Raw genomic sequence first — 24,812 nt, 5'->3', positions numbered from 1 at the left:
ATTTGAACTAATGATGAATACATGTGTGCGTTGAAATTTGTGGGCGAGGGAGTGAGTTCACTGGGCTGACTGCATGTGTTGAAACTTGTCGAAAAAAAGTAAGTTTGCAAGGTAAATGGCATTGATATCTATCTATCTATCAATCTATCAATCTATCAATCTATCTATCTATCTATCTATCTATCTATCTATCTATCTATCTATCTATCTATCTATCTATCTATCTATCTATCTATCTATCTATCTATCTATCTATCTATCTATCTATCTATCTATCTATCTATCTGTCTATCTGTCTATCTGTCTATCTGTCTGTCTGTCTGTCTGTCTGTCTGTCTGTCTGTCTGTCTGTCTGTCTGTCTGTCTGTCTGTCTGTCCGTCTGTCCGTCTGTCTGTCTGTCTGTCCATCTGTCTGTCTGTGAATTTGTGTATGTCTACATGTGCGTGCATGTATAGTGTATTCTAGTGCGTTCTAAAGGATAGGCTATGGACAGATCTATCTCAGATTTCTTTCACTAGTTTGTGTTTTTGTGTTATTGTTTGAACATCTTTATATTATTATAATTATTTTATTATTAGCAGTAGTAGTTGTAGTAGCCTTTTTTATTATTATTTCTAAATTAATGGTAAAAAAAAAAGTATAGTAAGGTCAAATTATTCGTACAGTCTCACCCCTTCACCTTGTTCAGACAAAATGATTAACATCATGAAAGTTAAGTTGAATATAAAACGTAAGGGTTTAGGTCAGGGTGGTTAGGCTACACTGCTAGGTAAGTGTGTGAACCTGCCCCAGGCACTCCAGTGACGTAGGCTACGCGTTCCACTGCCGGCGAAGGGGAGGAGAGGAAGAGGATCGACGCAGAGTCCTGCGACTAAAGACAACTCTTGTTTCCAACCTGCGGGAACACGTAATTTTTGACGCACCAGCTCACTGGATCTTGAGAGCGGATTATACAGCATATTCGGCTGTTCCACGTGCGACTATGGAGAGGCAATTTTAATGAGTCTTACTTAAAATTGTTTTGTGAGGGAAATAAGATGCGACTTGTTGGAAACGGACTGACACTCCTCGCTGTGTTGCTGAGGATCTGCGGCAGTTTGACAGTCAAGGAAAAAGGTAATAATCGCGTGTCACTATTGTCAGCGCAGAAATAAGATATATTAGTGTGCCAAGAGTGCGTTAGATGTGCAACTTTATATGGATGTTTGATCTTTGTCTTCTTCAGGTATTCTCACGGCGGTAGAATATGAATTTGTGTTAATTTACATTTTGCTGAAATTCTTCCAGAAGTCAAGCAGACTTTTGACACTTCTGAGCATGTTCTCATGCTCTTTGCGCCAACATAGGTCTTCATGGCAAAACTTTTTTCAAGGATAGTTAAATCAGGTCAGGACATCTCAGAAATGCACCAAAACCACTGGCCTACAATGTTGTCACATGCATTGGGCTCCAAGGCAATGAGCGTATTAGATCAGTGTCATTGTTTTGTTAATTATTCTTGTAATAGACAACGTCTCCAAACAAACTCTAAATTTTCTCCAAAACAGACATTTCTTATTAAATAAAATGCAAAGTGTATGTTCAATTACTGTAAGTTACAATTAAGAACAAGTTATAAAGTATTAGGCATTTTGTGTGTGTGTGCGCGTGTGTGTGTGTGTGTGTGTGTGTGTGTGTGTGTGTGTGTGTGTGTGTGTGTGTGTGTGTGTGTGTGCGTGTGCGTGTGTGTGCGTGTGTGTGTGTGTGTGTGCGTGCGTGCGTGCGTGCGTGTGTGTGTTTAAACAGTGTTGCTGGTCAGATAATCAATGTGGAAGAAATTATGAGAGTTTTGGGAAGCGATTGAATGTTAAACAAACATTGAACCCCTGTTGTTTCACTAGTTAGTGAAATACTATTCATAATATATGGCCTGTTAAGCCCTTTGAGAATGTACCGGTGATTAAGGGCTAAACAAATAAAATTGAATTCAATTGAATTGAACTTTTGAAAAATCGAAGCAAAACATGCTGAGACTGTGATTCTCTATCGCGGACACCAACTGTCCAATTGTTAACGTCAGGGTTAATATGAGCAGGGGTGCCAGTATGTGTGTGTGGTCAGATTTAAGTGAAAACAGATGACATGTTTTTCATTCTCTAGGACAGGTTGTATTGTCAACAGCCTAAATTAATTTGCGTCTCTGTCTCGTGTGTGTGTGTGTGTGTGTGTGTGTGTGTGTGTGTGTGTGTGTGTGTGTGTGTGTGTGTGTGTGTGTGAGAGAGAGAGAGAGAGAGAGAGAGAGAGAGAGAGAGAGAGAGAGAGAGAGAGAGAGAGAGAGAGAGAGAGAGAGAGAGAGAGAGAGAGAGAGAGAGAGAGAGAGAGAGAGAGAGAGAGAGATTATTTTGTGGTTATTGTGTTAGACCTTCAACAATTGACACTCACAGGACTCACACAGGCCACATATTAGCAAGCACAAAGGCAGCCAGGTAGACAGACAGACAGACAGTCAGTTACGCAGTCCGGGCCGGTCAGGAAAACAAGCAGGTATTTCAGGATAATTCTCCCGCTGGTCAGGAGTGGTTGTGTCCAAATCAGCTGCTAGCAAACAAGCAATGAAGATTTCAGTCCCTTTTTGTCTATTCTACTCTCTCTCTCTCTCTCTCTCTCTCTCTCTCCTCTCTCTCTCTCTCTCTCTCTCCTCTCTCTCTCTCTCTCTCTCCCCTCTCCTCTCTCTCTCTCTCTCTCTCTCTCTCTCCTCTCTCTCTCCTCTCTCTCTCTCTCTCTCTCTCTCTCTATCTCTCTCTCTCTCTCTCTGTGATCCCCCTCTCCTAAATGTCACTCTATGATCTCTCTCTCTTTTACCTTTATTTAGTTGTATCCTTTGGTGACTTATATTATTAACGTATATGATAGTATACGAGTTATTGTATATTTACTATTTAGTTATTTACTAATGGTAGTAAATATAAATAAATAAGCCTATTCTATTTACTTTTATGTTTTTTTTTTTTTGTGGTGGCTTTATTATTCTTGTTAAATGCTCTTTTATTATTTTCTAGCATTGGGCGTTTATAGTTTAAAGTATGCTGGGATCCGAGTTAAACTGAGATCCTGCAGTCCTGATGCGTTGCAGCAGAACTTCTGAGGGGAGACCGCCGCCCCACTGACTGGGCGGGAACCAAACACCGAGAGGGGCGGAGTTACGCCTATATGGTTTCAGTTCAATTCTACCCAAGAAAACTTGTGTGCTTGTGGATGAAGCTTTCAGAAGGGGATTTTAATTATGGTGCTCTTCCACTACCAGTTTAACGCGCAGAGTTGCGCAGCGCTGGCCAAAGCGCGCCCGGCCCATCTCCAGGAGGGCTGCGGTGGCGCCGGCCATGGGTGCTGTTTGGAGTAAACCTACACAAATACAATAAACTGTGCGTTCTTGTGTACGAGATGCAAGGTCATTCGAGAAGAGTATGGCTGACCAGCTTGATACTTTATTAATCATTTGTTCCTACAGAAACCTAATTCAAAAAGGTACCTTAGTGCACCGTTGTGATTTTTTAGATAATCCCTTGCAAACCAAAAAAAGCTAGTTGTAATATTTATTTGAGATAATTCTTGTTCTAAAGACTGGACATTAGGCAACATTTCACACTATTAGATTGCTGATATTGATATTACGTAAAGGGGAAATATCATGACACCAGGTGTGAGTGTGATTAGCCATTACAAGCAGGTTTGAAAATGTGCAGCTTTGTGACATCACAGGTGGGCGTGTCCACCTAGATGTGTGCTGGATAGATCAGTCTACCAGCCTACCCAGTGGACTGTAGCAAACGTTGCTCATCTATCCGTCACACATCTAGGTGGACACGCCCACCTGTGACATCACAATGCTGCACATTTTGAAAACTGTAATGGCCAATCCAACCCACAGCTGGTGGTATGATATGTCCCCTTTAAACACGCCTTTTTCAAAGGCATCATGAGGCGCTCATGAGGCAGATATTTGCGGACCATCCTCTCAATGAGTTATTGAGATTAGACAGCAAATATGAGGAATATTGAACGTCAAACTGAATTAATCATTGCGGACATCATTGTACGTGTTCCGTCTGTCTGAAACAACCCAAATATATTAAATGTTTCTCAAAAGAATAAACAAATTTAATGTTTGGCTATAATAATATAAACCGAAATAGGCAATACAAGTGTGAGTGTTGTTGCGTCATCGACTCAAGAAGAGCGAGTCATCAGTCAGAGACACAACTAAGTGTCTTTGACGAGTCGAGCCAGACCGGTATAGTATAATGGAAAAGCGCCATAATTGTTCAAACCTTTACAGACTCTTTTTAACAGTTCACTGTTGCTGGCGGAGTGTGTTCGCCTACAGCACAGTGACAGGGCCCGGCCTATGGCAATATGAATGAAACTAAGCGAAAAAAGTGAAACTCCCTGTTCAACCAGATGGGACGTTATCTGCCATCAGACTGACGAGAGGTATTGATCTACTCTCTGATTTGTGAGACAAAGCCAGAGTTTGCTGGTAGTACAGTTGTTCAGTACCTGACAGCATGCTAAAGTGTTTGTGCCCAAGGGATCTGAATCAGATCTGGTATGTGTGGAATGTTGCTAATGTAAAAGAGGGATTTTACACTGTGCTGTTTAAAATTGGCTTACAGGACTGATATTAACTGGGCTTTGACCCTAAAATAAGCCTTTGTATGTGTGTTTGGGTCTTTGGGTTTTTGTTTGTGTGTATCACAACAGACACTACCCCTTTGATGTCTTTAAGTGCGTTACTGCTTCTGTGTTGTCACATGAGTGAATAACACACCAGCATTAGCGATAGACTGCCCTGTTCGGTATTATGTAGTTTAATAATATTTTTCAATATACTACATTTAATTTATAATTTTCCATCTCCTTCCGCCTTTGTTCTTTCTGCCAGCATTTGTATGCTGTAAACAGATAACTGTCTGAACGTTATACATTAGAGTTTTGTAAACAGATCGGTTTTCACACGCCATAAACACTGAGTGCCTGTCAGTTACCGAAGGTTGCCGTAGTAACACAAATGTTTTTTTTACATGTTGTCTATGTTGTTTATACAGTTGTAACCATTGTTTAAATCCCACAACTACTTCATTCTCCATTGCTTACCCTACTCTAGTCCACCGTGGAGCACTCCTTCAAACACAATAAAGATAATTTATAGTCCTAGACATACATAGACAGTTAAAGGACAATCATGAACATAAAATAAAACAACAGTTTAAAAGAGAAATGCTACGAAAAAATTTCAGAAGCAAAGATATTGAATACACAAGACTTTTATTTCAACAAAAACTGCTTCAAAACCGGAGGTAAGGTATCAGTCAAATACCCTTTTACTGGTCCAAATGTATCCCCCTGTCATTTTTAAACGCATGAATTGTATACAAAGGAGTATAAATAGTGAATTATCACAGCATGCATCTGGAGTGTGGTTCAACCAGCTCAGCTGCTGAAGGAGCTGCTTTTGGCTCAGGTGGTAAGTAGCACGACTGTCTGAGCATATTCAGCCAAAACCACACTTACTGTGTGAATTATTTCCTTCATATCAGGGAGAAGAGTCTGAAAGTTACCATGCTGTGTTTGTTTGAACATGACTATTGTAGCAATGGAGTTTCCGTCTTTATGTGTGCGTTTGTGCTTTCAACGCAAAACCGTGACTGCCTGGATGTGTCCGTCAGATGTGGGCGGTGCTGCTTTTGTTTTTCTCAGTTATTCTCAGGTGTCAGAGTGCTGACATGTACATTCTTGCTCCAATGATTTCTGATGGCAGAGAATTGAATTGAATGAACACACACACACACACACACACACACACACACACACACACACACACACACACACACACACACACACACACACACACACACACACACACACACACACACACACACACACACACACACACACACACGCACACACTCTTAAAAACAAGCACAAACATACACACACACACAGATATATATACACATAAATACACAGATCACAGAGACACACACGCACACACACATCAAGAAACACACATACCCACACACACAAATGCACATACACACATTCCTGCATTCTCTGAATGGCGTAAAGGGAGTTCAGTGATGTTGAAGCAGTAGTAATGTTGTCCTTATGGTATCATCTCTGAGCCCAGGTCTGCTAAAACCCGCTTACCTTATTCGTCCAACATTCTCTAAGCTCTGCTTAGTCATTCTGCTGGGTTTTGTATGTAGTATGAGTTTTTGTTCTGTGTGCGTTGGTGTGTGTGTGTGTGTGTGTGTTGCGCTTTGTGTGTGTGTGTGTGTGTGAGTGTGTGTGTGTGTGTATCTAACAAGGCCATTGTGTCCCTTATTACGTCTAGTCTTGTCATTCCACATTAACACACTGTGTCTGTGTCAGTCTGTCTCCTCCTACTGTTCACTGTCTGTCTGATTGTGAATGTTTATGCCTGTGTGTGTCCGTGCATGTTTGTGTGCAAGTGAATCGGTGCATGTGTGTGCATTTATATTTCTCTGGCTAGCCATTTTACTCTCTCTCTCTCTCTCTCTCTCTCTCTCTCTCTCTCTCTCTCTCTCTCTCTCTCTCTCTCTCTCTCTCTCTCTCTCTCTCTCTCTCGCTCTCTCTCACCCCTGCATCCTTATCTTAATCTCTATCTTAATCGTCTCAAATAATGCTGGTGAATAAGAAAACTTTGGCTCACATTCCAGAATTCGATCAGGGCAGGCAGGGCAGAGTGAAGCAGAAGTGAAGCAGCCAACCGTTCATTCAGCTCGTATTCTGATCTGCCAAAGGCCAGAGTGGAGCATGAAACGAGGAATAAAAAGAAGATGTATTGATTTTCAAAGCATTTAAATGTCACGTCCCCCATACAAACTTCAAACTGCACGCAGGAGCATTAGCAAATACAAATAGTTGCCACAATGTCAACTTGCCCGAAGGCAGAGTCATTTACCACACACACAAAAGTCCCTCTTGCACGCAATGTTTGATTCCATCGATTTGTATTTGACCCTCAGACCAAAGACCGTTTGCTGTTTGTGTGTTGCCATGCAGTCAAGTAGAGCTTGCACAGCGTCAGGAACACAACTGAGTTCAACAAGTTGGGTTAAGTAATTACCTTTGGAAATCAATGGACATGGCCTGGGTTGGACAAACACATATGTTATCAGGGGTATCAGGGGAGGCACATTTATCCCTGGATGATGCATCTGAGTGTCTGGGGAATTTGATGATTTCTATTCAACAAGCCACTGGTGGGTATAGGGACTTTAGAATAGTTTGTTCAGCTTTTCTAACGTACTCCGCCATTTTTGATTATTGCGTTAATCTAGCCGAGAAAGGGGGTCTGTGCCAAGCAGCCCGCAGCTCTCACACACACACACTCACACTCACACTCACACTCACACACAGCACTTACGCACGCACGCACACACAACGCATACACACACACCGCACGCACACACACGCGCGTGTGCAGACTTAGACATTGCAAGACAAAGGCCAGATTGAGATAACAGCCCCGCCGTGGCACACTCTCCCAGTCGAGACGTAAAGACTACACTTTGTTTATTTTAAATATTATTCACCTCCTTGAGCATCCCCCAATGTCTTGCGATATTGATATCCCCCAATCCCCCCTTCCCACTGTTTTAACGGCCTCGCCGTCGACAAACTCTCTCAGGCAAGACGTTCTGTCTATAGACGAGAAATTGCGATAGGAGAAGTGAAGAGACAATTTCTCACGTCGACAACGCAACGGCAGGTAGTTCATTTTATCATATAAAAAACGTTAAATTCAAACGTCGCGCTGACCGGCATATCAACAAACAAGTCGCACGACCTCTTAAAAAGACAGTCTCCCTAGAACACAGAAAGAAAACAAGTCAATCACGGAGTATGGTGAATTATTATAGAGTCCACCACAAGACTACACGTTGTTGGTCAAACTTAATATTATATCTCGAGTCTCCTCCTTGAACATCTTAAACTCTCACGTCAGGGAGCCATCAACAATCCACAATCTTGCCCTCACACCCCTCCCTCTCCCCCTCCCCCACACTATTGAATAAGTGTAAGTCCTGATATTCTCCAGCTTTTCTCCTGATGGGCCGTATATGTGAACAACATATCATGACATTTGTACCCTGGAAATCCCCTGAATAATACTACCCTGAGATAATATTTTTTCGATAGGAAATGTAAATTACCTTATCTGTGAATGAGGAGTAGAAAGTCTGTATTTCTCACATCACTTCAGTGGGTGTGTTGATGATCCTTCTTACCATTGAGTGGCCCCCTAAATGATAATCAGCCAAGATAGGTCTTATCATAATCCTAAAAGTACACGTGACGTCATACAATATTTTATTTGTTTTTATTATTATTGACTGAACATTATAGGGTCCCGTCCTTCCACTCCCTGTTTTCTCAGGTAAACACAGAAATCAACTAAATTTGTCCCAGTGTTTGTTATAAAATGAAGCAAAAAAATATGTTCTCTTTCACCGGTATCGCGACGTCTTTCTTCTTCGTGGTTTCTTCTATTTGTCTCTAACTCATCTTTCATCAATCTTTCATCGATCGATGCTTCGTATTTTTTGGATGCAACGGAATATATGATGCATAATTTTAGCAACATTTAAGATGATTGCGATGAGTTCGGCCCGTTCTGCCTCGATTTTCTTGTTGTCAAATCAAAACAAACTACAGTGAGGGCGGCCACACTTATCCAGCCTCTGGCGAACTTAAACGCACGAATCACCATCAAGTGTGAATCACATCGAATCTCCTGATATACAAATATAGAAAAATGCACGTGTGAAATTGGCTTACAAGTAGAAAATTATTATGTTTGCTTCATAACGTAAGGAGAAAAGGATTATGCTTGCTTCATTACGTAATAGGTGAACCAAAATGTTGTACGTTGTATAATTATAGGCAGAATGTTATTATATTATGCGCTCAGAAATGTGTTACATTATCGACAGGGGTTTACACATTATAGCTATGGGTTTAATTACACCTCGAGGTTGAGCGTGCGCAATGCGCACGCGGAAAATCTAGCAATATATAATTATGTGTGAGACAATTCTACATCGACTGTACTTGAATTCCTTTCCTCTATGCTCTACATATGAAGATAGATAAACTATCCTCCCACAGATCCTGGGATGGCCCAAAGCTCAAATCATAATTGAGTTTGCCTTTACTTGCCAGATTTATAGAGGGCGGGTTGATGTTATCTTTGCAGTCATTGTCTCACTTTGTTGTTGACCCCCAGCCCACACCTCCACCATGGAACGATGGGAAAACGAGTTGGATGCACTCATATATAGGGCGGTTCCTCCACTGGCCACTTCCCTTGTGAGCTACCTATCACACTGCAGTCTTTTGCAGTGGGAAAAAAAGAAAAGAAAGCCGCTCAGCAACGTAACATCAGCGAGTAAAAGTCTTGGTCACCAAAACTAAAACGTGTTCAGTATGATCAGGGTCTCTTTAAATGAAAGGTCTATATCTCTCTCTTTCTCTTACTTTCTCTCTTTCCCTCGATATGTTTTCTTTCATATTTCTTCCTCTTACTCTCTCTTTTCTCTTCCATCCTTCTTATCTCTTCCGTTCTTCAATCATGCTTTTTTCTCTGCTCTCTCTTTTACTCCAGTTTTGCCTTCATTTATGTTTCTTTGTGATAATGATGGCCATGGTTTTTTGCTGATGTAGGCTGACTGATCCATTCCAATCCATGTAATCTTCGGTATGTGTCTGACAAATATGCCAGACATGCAATATTCAAGATGATCTTTAATGTGATATACAACTAACGGTGTGAATGTTAAATTGTTTACGCCAGTACCTTTGACTAATTCAAAGTTCCCACTTTTCAAATCATATTTTGTTAGCCAAAAGCCCAAAATTCTAAAGTAAAAATTGTAATGAGGTCCTTAGTGAAGCTTTTAAGCCTCTTCTTTACAAGAGCTCTGGGGCGTAGTGGATCTGCGGGTGTGTCGCCAATGAGTCGGAACGACATGACCATGAAGCATGGTTTTCATTGCACAATGAAACAAACTGTTCCCCAGAGGGACTGCAAACATGTTTTAATCAAAGCATAACGCAAAAAACCTAATATCATACCAAAGGCGGACAAAGGTGTTCTCCCTCTGGGATTGATCAGGACCGGTGACAGGCTGTTACTGAAATGGTCCCAGTGTGTGTGTGTGTGTGTGTGTGATCTCGTAGGAATGTGAATCAGGGTGGGGAAGTGGGCTGCTGGATCCCGGCTAAAGGCGACGGACACGTAACAGCCTGCAGAAGGCGGCCGTCAAGCGTGGAGGATGGAGGCCTCACCGCTGGAGGATAGACGTGTTTGCCGCTGATGTGTTAGCATGTTAATGTGTTAGCCAGTCGCAGATATTAGCCGCTAGAGTGTTAGCATGTTAACTTGTTAGCCACTACAGGGATAGCATGTCAAGGTTTTAGCCAGTCGCAGATATTAGCCACTACAGTGTTTACGCGTCAACATGTTAGCAAGTTAACAATTTACCATGTTAGTCTCAGAATGTTAATTAACATGCCGACACTTACATCGAAACACAACATGTTTGTTGTTTACTTGTTTGCCTTACATTTGTGATGACGTTCGGCACTCATTTTATGATAATGTGTTAGCACGTTAACGTGTTAGCATGTTAACCTGTTTTCATATCATTATGACTTTGTTCAGCTAAGGCGACCAGACGTCCCGGGACAGTCCTGATTTTAGGTTGCATGTCCCGAGTCCCGACGAAAGTCCGTCGGGACGCTAAAATCTCCCGGTTTCCACCACCAACCCCATGTTGTCAGTGATCACATAGCCAATGTGGTCTGACTATAGCCCGATTATTAACTATCATTAACGCAACATTGATGGTCGCACAGTGGAATGCTGATGGAAAACCATCGGACGAGCGCTGGTCGGAGATGTTCAGGCATTTCGGAAGCAGGGAGATTCCATAGAAAAATATATGTCTAATTTGGCAGTTTAGACATATAAAGTTTGCCGTGTGTCTCCCTGTCACAGCTGTGCCCGTTTAGCGGATCTTTTCCATAATGAACAATACTTGGACTGACGAGAGGAACTGCATGACCGTTCCCACCTTAAAGCCGTTGCTTTATACAGGCCAATTTTGATGACACCTGTCCACAATTCCACAGCAGCAGGCCGTCAGCAAGCAAGTCGATTGTGGAGCAAATTCACTTCTCAAACAAATATGCGTAGAGCGTTTTTTCCCTGTGTGTTTTTTTTTTTTTACTTTCTTCAGCTTCAGGTTAATTCATAAACATTTATATAGTCCCACACGAAACTCATTCAATGTCTTTTAATATTTCTCTTAAATGTGTAAATAGGCCTACCTAAAACATGCATCAATTTTTCCCCATAAGGCTATGTTGTGAGCAGTAGTCCTACGTGCTGACATTGAGCCTAATATCTGTGTCTATGACCTCACATGCGCGCACTACGGTCACGCGCAAAGTGTCCCGGTTTTAGTTTCAGAAAATCGGGTCCCCCTCCGTTCCTCTGATAATGTGTTACCAAGGTAATTTGTGAGCATTTTATAATGATGACACTCAACACTCACACATTTTAGCATGTCATGATGGCATCCAGCCCTCCTCTGATTTTCACAGTCACTGATAGTTGCTTTAAGATCCGTACCTAACCACATTCCTGTGTGTGTGTGTGTGTGTGTGTGTGTGTGTGTGTGTGTGTGTGTGTGTGTGTGTGTGTGTGTGTGTGTGTGTGTGTGTGTGTGTGTGTGTGTGTGCGTGCGTGCGTGCGTGCGTGCGTGCGTGCGTGCGTGCGTGCGTGCGTGCGTGCGTGCGTGCGTGCGTGCGTGCGTGCGTGCGTGCGTGCGTGCGTGCGTGCGTGCGTGCGTGCGTGCGTGCGTGCGTGCGTGCGTGCGTGCGTGCGTGCGTGCGTGCGTGCGTGCGTGCGTGCGTGCGTGCGTGCGTGATGCTTGAACATTGGAGCAGGTGATGATTAAATCTCTGAGATGTTGTGCAACTCCTGAAAGACAGGATACAGCGAGTGACTTCCAGTTCCTGTAGCTGTATCTCGTGTTGTGTAACTAGTAAACGCGTCATGTGATTTACACTGCTCAGTTTGTATTTTTAAGTGTCTGTGTTGAGGTATGTGTGTACTAGCATGTGTGTGTGTGTGTGTATTTGTGTGTGTGTGTGTAGGCATGTGTGTATAAAGGTGAGTGTGTTGAAGCTGGGATGAAGGTCATCCTTCAAGCACACAGCGACACACAGAGACCCACACAGAGAAAGACACAAACAGACATACACAGACATGAACGCACACGTACACACACACACACACACTCTCGCGCACACGTGGTTAATGGGTTTGGGCTTGTTGATGGTGAGCGATGCGGTAGATCTATTAAGTGGTTGGAAGTTGATGTGATAATGCTTTGCATCACATCTCATTGATCCGGCCCCTGGGCCTATCGATCCTCCACTCATCGGAATAGCTGTCATCTCTGCCTCTCAGAGGCCTCTTGTCTATCCCCCAACATCACTGCCGGTCTATCAGTCTATTTATATGATGTATGGCTGACTGTCTGTCTATCAGTAATTCTGTCTGTCTATCTGACTGGTCTTTCTGTATGGCTACCTGTCTGTTGGTCTGCCATTTATCGTGTTTGTCTGTCAGTGTCTTTCTTTATGTCTGGCTCTTTTCGGTCATTTCTATGAGAAAAATGAGTGAGCACGGATACATTGATGGGAGGGAAAATTGGGCAAGGGGAGACAGTGAGAGAGAGAGAGAGAGTGATACGATAGGAAAATGAAGGTCTACACTAGACAGCAGAGGATAAGATAAGTGAGAGAATCATAGAGAGAGACAGAGAGAGAGAGAGAGAGAGAGAGAGAGAGAGAGAGAGAGAGAGAGAGAGAGAGAGAGAGAGAGAGAGAGAGAGAGAGAGAGAATGTGACACAAAACGGCAAAGTGAGAGAGATGAGAGGAAGAAGGAGGGAGAGAGGGACAGAGACACATCAGAAAGAGCTTCAAAGCTGGAGAGAGAGGGAGAGAGAGGGGGGGAGACCGCCTGAGTATTGTAAGAATGATCAACAACACTGTGACCCTGAGAGCTGGAACCATGTCACTCTGACTTTGTGCCTGTGTGTGTGTGATATTGTGCATGTTTAACACATCTCTGCCTATCTCTTTGTCTCTTTCTACTATGCTTTATTCTCTCTGGAAATATTGCAGTCTCTTACTGAATTTGGCGGGAACATGTGATGTTTGCATGAGTGTGTGTGTATCTGTGTTTGTGTGTGGCATGTCAAGTGTGCATATCCCTCTATATACCTTTGGCTTTGTGTCTTACGCCTGAGACAGCTCTCTTTTTGGCTAAATATGTATGCATGAATGGCTGTTCATGAAATGTCTAATCAAAGAACAATTATTTTCATCTCCTGTATGCCATGTGTGTATGTGTTGCTGTGTATGTGTGTGTGTGTGTTTGTGTGTGTGTGTGCAAGCACAAGTGTGTGTGTGTGTGTGTGTGTATGTGTGTGTTCACGTGCAGGCGTGTGCTGGTTTGAATGTGAGGGCATGCTTGTGTCTGCGAGCATGCTTTCTCCTGTGTGTGCTTGTGTGTGTGTGTGTGTGTGTGTGTGTGTGTGTGTGTGTGTGTGTGTGTGTGTGTGTGTGTGTCTGCGTCCAACTGTGTCGTCTATGTGGTTGTGTTTGATGTACAAATGTGCATGTGTGTTCATATGTGTGATCATATGTTGGTGGTGATGGTCGGATTCCACTGTGTTAACGTTGGCTAGTATGTGCTGCAGGTGTTTCCACACAGGTGACGTGATCATACATAATAGTACATGGAATTATTCTCACGGCAGGCCATTCAAAATTCTAAATAAATTGGTGTCATGATTGCCATGTGTGTGTGTGTGTGTGTGTGTGTGTGTGTGTGTGTGCGTGCGTGTGTGTGTGTGGGTGTGTTTGTTTGTGATTTATATGTAATGTTAAATGACCATGTTCTCCAATGCAGTCTTTCCCAAAGACTGGGTCGATGTGGGATTGTGGGAGATTTCAATTGGGTCGCCAAATAAATTGAACTAAAACAATTTAAAAAAATAAAAGGTTTTTTTTTTTTTTTTTTTACACATTATCATTTAAGAAACTTCCAACAAGAAGCATGTTTTTGATAGTACTTAATGTTTGTATTGTTCTGATAATTTTACTTATAACATTGAATCTAGTTGAAAGGCTAATGTACATTGTGAGAGGAAATAACAATGAGGTAGCCAAAACAAGGAGATGTGAACTCTGCCTAAATGCATTTATTTGGTCTCATTTAGGGCAGAGTATTTAATACGTGTATTAGAGTGCATAAAACCAAGTTGTGATTTATCTCTTCGAAATCGCTGGTTTAAGTTCATATGGGGATGCGGAATTGGCAGTAAAACGTTCTGGAATGTTCATTTATGCCAAAAATTGGTTCTTCTCACGATTTTATATATAAGGCCTATTGTGAATCGGACTGCGATGGTTTGTAATTTAAAAAAAATGGATCCCCGGAAAAAAAGTTTGGGAAACGTCGCTCTAATGAAACACTGTCAGTTTGCCTTTGGTTGCTCGGTTGTTTGCTTGCTTCCCTTCATATTTTTTACACAGTACCCAAACTATTAGATTATTTGCTTATTTTCTACTACAATTATGCTAGTCATAATGATGCTTACGTGAAGATAAATATAAAAAAAATATTCTTGATGTGCTGTTTCATTAGATTAAAGTTTAAAATTCAACGTGAGCAATGGCCTTAACCTTTAATCAATCTGTCAATAATATCATTGTTCTAGTTGTCGAAGGCATTTCCGCCATCTCAGAAAATTGCCACGACAAAGCAAACAACAACGCTGCACAGATCACGTCACAGCCTCACCTTCTCTTTCCAAGAAGGATCTTGATGATTCATGGAAACGGATAACCTTTTGTCAAGCGGTTAACACGTTTTATTTATGTTTAAAAAATATGCATACATTTTTGCAATGGTGGTCTCCATTGGAAGGAGGCTGATAAAAAATAAATAATCTGAAGTTTAGTTTAGTTTAGTTTATTTATTTAGCACACATTACAATAATGGTGCAAGGAGGGAACGAAGCCCAGTGGGCTTGTACAAGAGTTCCACCCCTGTCAACAATCACAAACAAATAATATTGATAAGGCTAACAAATAAACTTCAAAAATAATGAGACAAAGTACATAAATAAATCAAAAATAATCAAAATTCAGTAATAAGATGATTCATGAAAAGATAAGATGTTTTCAAGTGAACATCTGAGAATTCAAACACACAAACAGAAATAAACACACACACACACACACACACACACACACACACACACACACACACACACACACACACACACACACACACACACACACACACACACACACACACACACACACACACACACACACACACACAGATGTATCACGTGCAGTGTTCCATAAAGTAAATGCATTCCAGAAACAACAATAATTTACGATCAGATCAGACCTGTTCTTAAGTGTGTGCGTGTGTTTGTTTGTGTGTGAGAATGCTTTATGTGTGTGTTTAGAAACAGGAAAGCAAAACAGACAGATGTACAGCATTGGCTTAACGATGGATGGATATGGAAATACAGAGGTGGTAGAGAGAGGATGACATGAGAGAGAGAGAGAGAGAGAGAGAGAGAGAGAGAGAGAGGGAGAGAGAGAGAGAGAGAGAGAGAGAGAGAGAGAGAGAGAGAGAGAGAGAGAGAGAGAGAGAGAGAGAGAGAGAGAGAGAGAGGGGAACCCCCACAGAACACAGGGGTGGAAGACGAAGAGGAAGGAAGGCGAAAACTAGAGGGAGTAATGTGTGTAGGAGACCGGATGAGGATGCATGTGTGTGCGTGTCCACTTAGGTGTGCTTTTATATTGTGTATGCTTGGGTGTGTGTGTGTGTGTGTGTGTGTGTGTCACAGTGCCACAAGATTGTAATTTGTCTTACTGCATTCTTTAATGCCCAGCTAAAGTCCTCAGGGATTCTGTTTTGTCTTATCCTGGGATAGTTTTATTTTTTAATTAAGTAACTACACTTTTTGGGGGTTGTTAGTTTTCGTTAACGATAATAACCCTATCCCTGATTAAGTGAACTCATTCATCAAGATTTAAAACAGCTGTTCGGAATTCGGAATCTCGAGAGTGCAGGGAAGAACTTCCTTGAGACCGAGGTTTGTGTTTACAGCCGTCCTTACCTGGAAACAGGTGTGTCTGTGCGTGCGCATATTTGCTGCATAAGTGTATGTGTGCTATTGAAGTGGTAATTTGCAGTGGTCATGGGAAAATAAAGAATATATGTTCCTAAAAAAAAGTTGAGAATCCCCACCAAATGTCCGTCCTAGACGAATGCAACCGACTCGGGCTGCAACTGGAGGCTACAGCTGTGTTGTTACTCTGGCCGCCCGCTGACATCACCGTGGGTTATCCATCAGTCTAGAGTACCAACAGTGCAGATTGCTCCACACAACCATGGAGGAGTTAGCTGATTATGAACTAACCTGTCTGGTGATATCCACAGAGGAGATCAGAGGATGTTTTTGTTTTGCAGCATGTAATATCGATAGCAAAAACAATAGATAGATAGATAGATAGATAGATAGATAGATAGATAGATAGATAGATAGATAGATAGATAGATAGACAGACACTTTATTGATCCCTTGGGAATGCTCTTTCAGGGAAATTCAAAATTCCAGCAGAGGTAGTACAGACAAGACACATAAACTAGCAAGAAAAACACAAGCTAAAATGCAACAAGACATTGTATAAATAAATACATTTTAAAAAGAAGTAGCAGCAGCAGCAGATGTTAGCAGCAATTATTATATCTTATTTGTGTTAATAAATGGAGTGTGTAGCAATAAATGAATAAATAGATTATGCAAGCTCGATCAGTCTATCCTATTTCTATTTCCCTTTATCCACTGTACTGTACTCCTCCTGCGGCCCCCCCCTCCTCCCTCCAAGTGCGGAGTTGTGGAGTGTGATGGCATGATGGACAAAGGAGTTCATTAGTCTGTTGGTGCGGCATCTGGGGAGGAGCAGCCTGTCGCTGAAGGAGCTTCTTTGGTTGCTGATGACAGTGTGCAGAGGGTGGCTGTTGGTGTCATCCAGGATGGCCAGAAGCTTCTTTGTGGTGCTCTCCTCTGCCTCTGTCACCAGACAATCCAGCTTGAAGCCGACCACAGACCCGGCCCGCCTGATGAGCTTGTCAAGCCTGGAGTCCCTCTTGGTTGTGCTGCCTCCCCAACACACCACAGCGTAAAAAAGGATGCTGGCGACCACCGACTGATAGAACATTGACAGAAGTTTACTACAGATATTAAAAGATCGCAGCCTCCTTAAAAAATACATTCTGCTTTGGCCTTTCTTGTAGAGGTAGTCGGTGTTGATTGCCCAGTCCAGTCCGGTGTTGATTGATGTCCACTGCTTGGGGGCGTGGCCTTGACTTCCCAAAGTCTATCACCAGCTCTTTGGTTTTTGATGTGTTGAGCTGCAGTCTGTTTGCATGGCTCCAGGTGACAAAGTCTCTCACTAGAGTCCGGTACTCCTCCTCTTGGTCCTCCCCTATACACCCCATGATGGCTGTGTCGTCAGCATACTTCTGAATGTGGCACGATTCAGAGTTATGGCTGAAGTCTGAGGTGTATAATGTCGCGTTTCCACTGCAGGGTGCGGAACGGATCGGATCGCAAAGGTGCGGTAGGGGGGGGGGCGGTATAGCCCAGCTCAGTTCACGTTTCCACTGCCGACAGTACCCTTTGTGGTAGGCCGGATGTCGATCGCCGCGGCAGCTACGTAAACATCGTAAACAACGTCTTCCTCCCCAAGAATGCAGACGAACGTCTCCACCTCCTTGTTCGCCCATGCAAGCGTTTTACGCAACATGTTAATTGTAAAGAATAATACCTCGAGGCTACTGTTTGTTTGTTTTTATCCCCGCGTCACCCGGAAGTGATGATTCTGTCGACCAATCAACGGAGGGGGTGTGTAGCTAGAATTTCCCGGGACCCTTTCAGGCGTCTCGTCTCGTTTTCAGTACCCCAACGGAGGAGTCCTGAAAACTAGTCCAAAACGGGTACGGCTAAGTCCGGGTCGCGCCCACTTTTGGCGGTGGAAACGCGACCCGATCCGCACCTTTGCGATCCGATCCGTTCCGCACCCTGCAGTGGAAACGCGCCATAAGGTGAAGAGAAGAGGGGCCAGCACAGTCCCCTGAGGCGCCCCAGTGCTGCTGATTAAGATGTCCGATGTGGTGTCCTTTAATCGAACAAACTGTAGTCTATCTATGAGGTAGTTGGTGATCCAAGTTATCAGGTGGGGATCCACATGCATAGCTGATAGTTTGTTTTGTAGTATGAGGGGCTGGATTGTGTTGAAGGCACTAGAGAAGTCTAGGAAAAGAATCCTGACTGTGCCTGCCCCCTTGTCCAGATGTGAGTGGGCCCGGTGTAGGAGATACAGGATGGCATCCTCCACACCAACCCCTGTCCGGTAGGCAAACTGTAGTGGATCCTGAGCATGCAGCACCTTAGGCCTGAGGTGTCTGAGAAGGAGCCGCTCCAGGGTCTTACCTATCAACGCCAACATTACCACAAAACAAGCAGTATATAAACATCGGACAACAATAAAACACAAAAACAAGAACACATATACATGCGTGGGTGTGTGTGCATGTTTGTGTGTGTGCGTGTATGTGGGTGTTTGTGTGTGTGTGGGTGTGTCTGTGTCTTGTAACGTGCGATGGTGTAGGTCAGGGTTAGCATGAAGGAGGCAACATGTGAGATTCTCCTCACGGTACTTTTATTATGCTGTAAGCTTTTGACCATACCACGCCAGGTCTCCACGGCACTATATTCCTGCCTACAACAAATCAGTTACTAAATAACATACAATAAAAAGGGAGACTTCCTTCGTATACTGCTGTTTATTCTGGCAGAGCGGAAGAAGCCCCACTTCTTCACTCATATAACCCAACAAAAGAGGGAGGCGCCACCTAGTGGCGCTACATATTATAAACCTGACTGTTACAGTCTGTGTCTGTCACATCAACAGACTTGAAGTTCATTTTATTTTATGTTAAGAAGCATTGAGCAAACCACAAAAAAGCAGCCAAAGTACTTTATTACCACGGTAACCAACATGGATTGGTCATTAGTTACATTGAACTACAAGATATATTTTTTAAACATCTAAACATCACCCTCCTCCACTGAAAATGAAAATTTGCTTCTTCTAAACCACAACTCTGGTTTACATTTCATTCTCATAATTTCCTTTATGGTATAGCTACCTAGGTGCTTGAAACGAGTGCATAGTAGGCCTACGCGTGTAGACGCCCACATCAGTTGCGTTGTTGTTCAACATCATTGACAGAACCTCATCATGAATACGTATGACTACTTTGATTCAAGGTCCCTCATTGGTCACAACCAGAAAATGCAACGTGTACATTTCTGTTGTGTACACGCGTGCAAATATTAAGTCTTAACAAGCATAATTCTAGGATTTGAACGCAACATTCCTAAGACGTTATTTGGGCTAATGGCCTTCCATAGTTATGTGGGATGTCCGTATTTATCCTAATCCTCTTCTAAGTAAACGGCAGCATGGATGGGTGTGTAAACTAGCAGTGTGTTGACCTAGGGCAGGGATGGGCAACTGGCGGCCCGCATCCTCACTCAGTCAGGCCCGCACATAATTAAAAAAAATAATAATTAAAAAAAATAATAATAAAAAAGAAAAATAATAATAATAATAATAATAATTGATCGAGTTACAGAAAACTCGGTCAAAAAAGATCAGAAGAATTCATAGAATTCAAAGGCAAACCCATGCGTCTATTTTGCTTAGAAACGATATCAGTCATTAAAGATATCCACTTAAGTCGCCACTACAACTACTACAACTGCAATGAATATCATGCTTCTTGGGTTTGAGTTCATTGAGATGTTGCACTTAATATTGGGCCACTGTTTTTCAGTTTTGTGGCATCATTGAATGATGATGTGGATTGGGCATGGAAAACGAAATGAATGTATGTTGGTTCAATTAACATACCGTACATAGGTTACAATCCTGGAAGATTTTTTAGGTAGTGGCCATCCCCAAAATGCACCAGAATACAGGAATCGTATCTACCAAATTCAAAATTGTGTAGCTTCTCTCAGCTCACGTTTAGTTGAAGTGCGCAGTCATGTGGCCCTCTGATGGTTATGATGAAAAATGTGGACCTCTTTATCATGAAAGTTGCCCATCCCTGACCTAGGGTCTGGTTGTTGAAAGACTGGTTGAGACGACGTGTGTGTTCCGCTGTTCTCCCCCCGCCAGTGATCTCAGACGTCTTCAGGTTCTAGTACCTGCTAGGATGGTTGGTGGCCTTTCAAGCACTTTGTGCTGTGGTATTTTCAATGTCTTGCGCTGCTGCATTTTAAGACACGATAAGATGATTTTATTTATCCTATATGGGGAATTTGGGTGTCAAATCAGCAAATATGAGACAGTATTAGATTTAAAAACAGATATCAATGAAAGCTAGAATCAGTAGGATAGTACAAAAACAATAAGAACAGAGGTTGAGATAGCTGAAGTTTGAAAAATAAAGACTCTATTATTAGTTGTGACAAAGCAAAACCTGAGTTGGTTTGCAAAGAACTCCTGTTCTGGAATCAGGCTTCATGTTGTATTTCCAAAATGTATGGATACCTCCTACATGAAATGACCAATCACAGCAGCCTATGCATGGGCCTAGAAATGAGGCCCCTCCCCTTTGTCCCCGACCCCCATTCCCCATTAACTGAACATGCACCAATCCTCCTTCTCCAAGGATTCTCGGCATAAACATATTATTATTTAAAATGTAAACATAGTATTATTTATTTACAACGAACATTTTTTACATCTTAAACATTAGAGATATATCATGAAGAGCAGTGAGGTCCTCGCTACTGATTTAAAGCCACTTGTCACCTTATTAATTAAACTGATGTCAAACAGATATAATAAACCACATGTGCTTTTGAGATGAAATTGTCAACCATCACTGGCTTTACATGTGTCAGAAACACAATTATGAGTAAAGTAGCCACGCTTATTTCATTCGTAACAGCAAGATAAGGATTACCCTTCCTTTAAACCCATGGTCAAATATACTAAGAAGTGAAATCATTTGACTTTCTGTCCATCTGTCCAACTACTTCTTTTTTTGACAGTTTGCAAGGGAACCAGCAATCAATTGGCTCTGCTGGGGACGTACGACGAGCACTATGACAACCTGGTCAGGGTGTACACCAACTGTACGGTGTTGCTGGAGAACCTGGAGATCACCTACATCCAGCAGCACCGCGACCTCTCCTTCCTCTCCGTCAGTACCCCGTCAAACCTCAGGGGCCCTGTTTGGGTCTCTGCTCTTTTCTAAATCTCTCTTCTCTTCTCTCGTCTTCTGGATTCTCTCTCTCGTGTCTTGGCTCTATCTTTGTTTTATGTTACTCTGTCCTCCCCTGCAGTCCTTTACATTTACATTTGGGCCACTGAGCAGACGCATTTATCAATAGGGACTTAAAAAAAGGACATTTGTCAGAAGAAAGAGAAACAAGGACATATGGCTGTCGGTACAGTAAGGATGTTAGATAGAACCAAGGGCCAAGCACTAACAATCACTAAGTCAACCCATTCCCCCGTATCCAACTACAACAGCGAGGATAAGATGCTACACAATGCTAGGTTAACTAACTTGTTAAGTGTAGGGAGTACAACATACATTAAGTGTATAAGAGGGGTGTTTAAGGGGAGTATGGGAGGAGAAGGGGTGGTGGCGGGTTCAAGTGAACTCTGTACAAGTGAGTCTTGAGTCTCTTGCGGAAGCTGGTGAGCTTTCCTCCTTTCTACTCTTCTCTGTTCCTCTAAGTCTCTCCTCTGTCGTTTCTACACTGCTCTCCCGTTCTCTCCTTTCTTCTCATCTCCACTCCTTTCTTCTACTCTCTTCTTGTCTCCTCTCTTCTCCACTTCTCATCTTTCTTCCTCTCCTCTGCCTTGTCTATTCATACATGATGTCCTTTATTTCCAGTCAGTTCTTCTTCTTCGCAGAACATTGTATGAGATGTCTACTTTCCATTCCAGTCTGTTCGGGAAGTGGGCGGGCATGTCCTAATTGCCATCAACAAGGTAGACACCTTCCCATTGGCCAATTTGCGGCTTATCAGGGGTCACACCCTCTATGAAAAGAAGTACGCCCTGGTGGTGATGGCAAACTATGACAAGAACAACACTTCAGAGACCCTGAACTACACCAGTGGACTGAGGCAACTGGAGCTCAGTGGACTGACTGGTACACACACACACACACACACACACACACACACACACACACACACACACACACACACACACACACACACACACACACACACACACACACACACACACACACACACACACACACACACACACACACACACACACACACACACACACACACACACACACACACACACACACACACACACACACACACACACACACACACACACACACACACACGCATGCCTGCCTGCACATGCATGACACATACTCCTATTCATATGCATTAGCCGGCCTATTCACAGCACTCACTTGTACTTACACATGGATGCACATGTTTTTCCACATTCATTATTTTTCTAAATAGTGTATTCTTTCCCGGTATCACAATTTGTTTCTTTCTATCTTCTTGTTTTTCTTTCAGAGATTATGAAGGGGGGTGTGAAGTTTGCCAACAATCCTCTGCTGTGTAATGTTGAAACCATTCAGTGGTCGGATATTGTGGACCAATCAACTCATCCCAGAATGCAGTTCATGAATCAAACCTTTCCACGCAATTGTGGGTTTATCTATGAGATGCTTTGTCATTTTTGTTTTTACTTCCTGTTTCTCTGTTGTTGGAGCTCACTGAATAATCAACTACCGGTAATCTTGCATAATCAATATTCATTTATGCTGACTTTGTTTCTGTTTGTGTGTGTGTTTGCGTGTGTATGTGTGGGCCTATATGTGTATGTATCATTCATTTGTATGTGTGTGTGTGTGTGTGTGTGTGTGTGTGTAGGTGGAAATTGTGATCCAAGTTGCAATGGCTCCTGTTGGACTGCTGGACCTCAGCACTGTCAGACATGTAAACAACCTTCTCATGTTGACACGATAGCACATGCATTCTTTAAAGCTACACTAGTGACAGTAACTGGTTTAATGGACCTTTAACCAATCAATTGAATGGAACTTGTTAGCTCCAGACCACGTTTGTTTCGTCAGTATGGCTGTGATGCCACCTTAAATTCTCGATGTGGTCACATCGTCAAACAATAAAATGAAATCGGTGTATTGACTTAACTAACTTATTTTTAGTAATGTGTCATCGTTGATAAAAAATTATGGATAGGTTAATGTTACTGCATTGTTAATGTCACTAACAAGGTCTCTCTCTCTCTCTCTCTCTCTCTCTCTCTCTCTCTCTCTCTCTCTCTCTCTCTCTCTCTCTCTCTCTCTCTCTCTCTCTCTCTCTCTCTCTCTCTCTCTCTCTCTCTCTCTCTCTCCAGTCACTAAACTGGTTTGTGCAGGCCAGTGTTCTGGAAGATGCCGTGGTCCCAAACCCAAGGACTGCTGCAACGAGCAGTGTGCTGCTGGCTGTACAGGTCCCAGCGCAACTCAGTGTCTGGTCAGTGTGTATGTGTGTTTGTTTAATCATAAAGTAACCCCTATAATCCCTGTCTATAAATAGATAGGGATTCAGCATGATTGTAGTCCTCCATTTTAAACTGTGATGACTTGGCATGGCAACTAAAAATATCGAAGTTCCAGAATGACCTCTGTGTTCTTCAGTTAATAAACTAACAGCACTCTCACCCCCTCCCTCCTCCCTCTCTCCCCCTCCCCCCTCCCACCCCAGGTTTGTAAGACCTTCAGTGACGATGGCGTGTGTAAGGAGAACTGTCCCCGGCTCATGATCTACGACCCCATCCTGCACCAGCTGGCCCCCAACCCCAACGCCAAGTACTCCTTTGGCTCCGCCTGCGTCAAGTCCTGCCCCCGTAAGACCCCCGAATCAGCCCCCCGCCGTCTTGTTACCATAGCAACTACACAGTCGGCCATCTTGATGATGAGGAACATCCAGGCCGGCGCTGGTGTGAGAGTCTCGGTGCGCTGTGTGTTGAAGGAAATGGCTTTGACCTGGTAACCCAAAGCAGACGAGTCGGTCCTCCGATCTGGGATTGCGATGCTATAGGGTTGATATCATGATTTTCCGACTGCTACTCGGGAAAAAGCAACCTGATACAAAACAGAATGTTTTGGAAAGGTGCTGACATTGGTTTGTCAGAAATGACACGTGATGTGGTCGGATCAGTATTTTTTTTTTTTTACAGTAAATCATAATTCAGTCACAGTTTATTTTGTTGGTGTGGGTGAAGCTTTGGTTTATTGTGTGTTCCATCCTGTGTGTGTGTGTGTGTGTGTGTTTGTGTGTAGATCACTATGTGGTCACGGACGATGGAGCGTGTGTGCGATCGTGCAGCGCAGGAACGCGCGAGGTCAAGGAGAATGGAGTTCAGCACTGCAAGAAATGTGACGGGCCCTGTCCAAAAGGTAGAGAGACGTGGAGAGAACCTCTAGCAGCTGCCATATCAGCCACGATCTGTATTTCATACTTAAAAAGTGACACAGACACAAAAAGTAAAATACACATTTCCA

The 24,812-nt window shown here is 42.9% G+C and overlaps 1 protein-coding gene across 2 annotated transcripts in view; it reads left to right on the top strand.

Moving 5' to 3' along the window:
- Positions 1-853: 853 nt before the first annotated feature.
- LOC130377348 (melanoma receptor tyrosine-protein kinase-like) overlaps positions 854-24,812 on the top strand; it is a 40,495-nt gene continuing 16,536 nt past the window's right edge. For both annotated transcript variants that reach the window (XM_056584433.1, XM_056584432.1), the window contains exons 1-8: positions 854-1,117; positions 21,305-21,456; positions 22,212-22,419; positions 22,816-22,950; positions 23,176-23,241; positions 23,663-23,781; positions 24,013-24,154; positions 24,591-24,707. In XM_056584433.1, coding sequence (XP_056440408.1) covers positions 1,039-1,117; positions 21,305-21,456; positions 22,212-22,419; positions 22,816-22,950; positions 23,176-23,241; positions 23,663-23,781; positions 24,013-24,154; positions 24,591-24,707 — 1,018 coding nt within the window. In that variant the 5' untranslated portion in view covers positions 854-1,038. The remainder of the gene's footprint in view (positions 1,118-21,304; positions 21,457-22,211; positions 22,420-22,815; positions 22,951-23,175; positions 23,242-23,662; positions 23,782-24,012; positions 24,155-24,590; positions 24,708-24,812) is intronic.

Source organism: Gadus chalcogrammus, chromosome 23 (genome assembly GCF_026213295.1).
Source record: "Gadus chalcogrammus isolate NIFS_2021 chromosome 23, NIFS_Gcha_1.0, whole genome shotgun sequence".
Classification (NCBI taxonomy): Eukaryota; Metazoa; Chordata; class Actinopteri; order Gadiformes; family Gadidae; genus Gadus; species Gadus chalcogrammus.
Note: the sequence above shows the minus strand (reverse complement) of the source record. Positions and strands in the feature narration are given on the sequence as shown.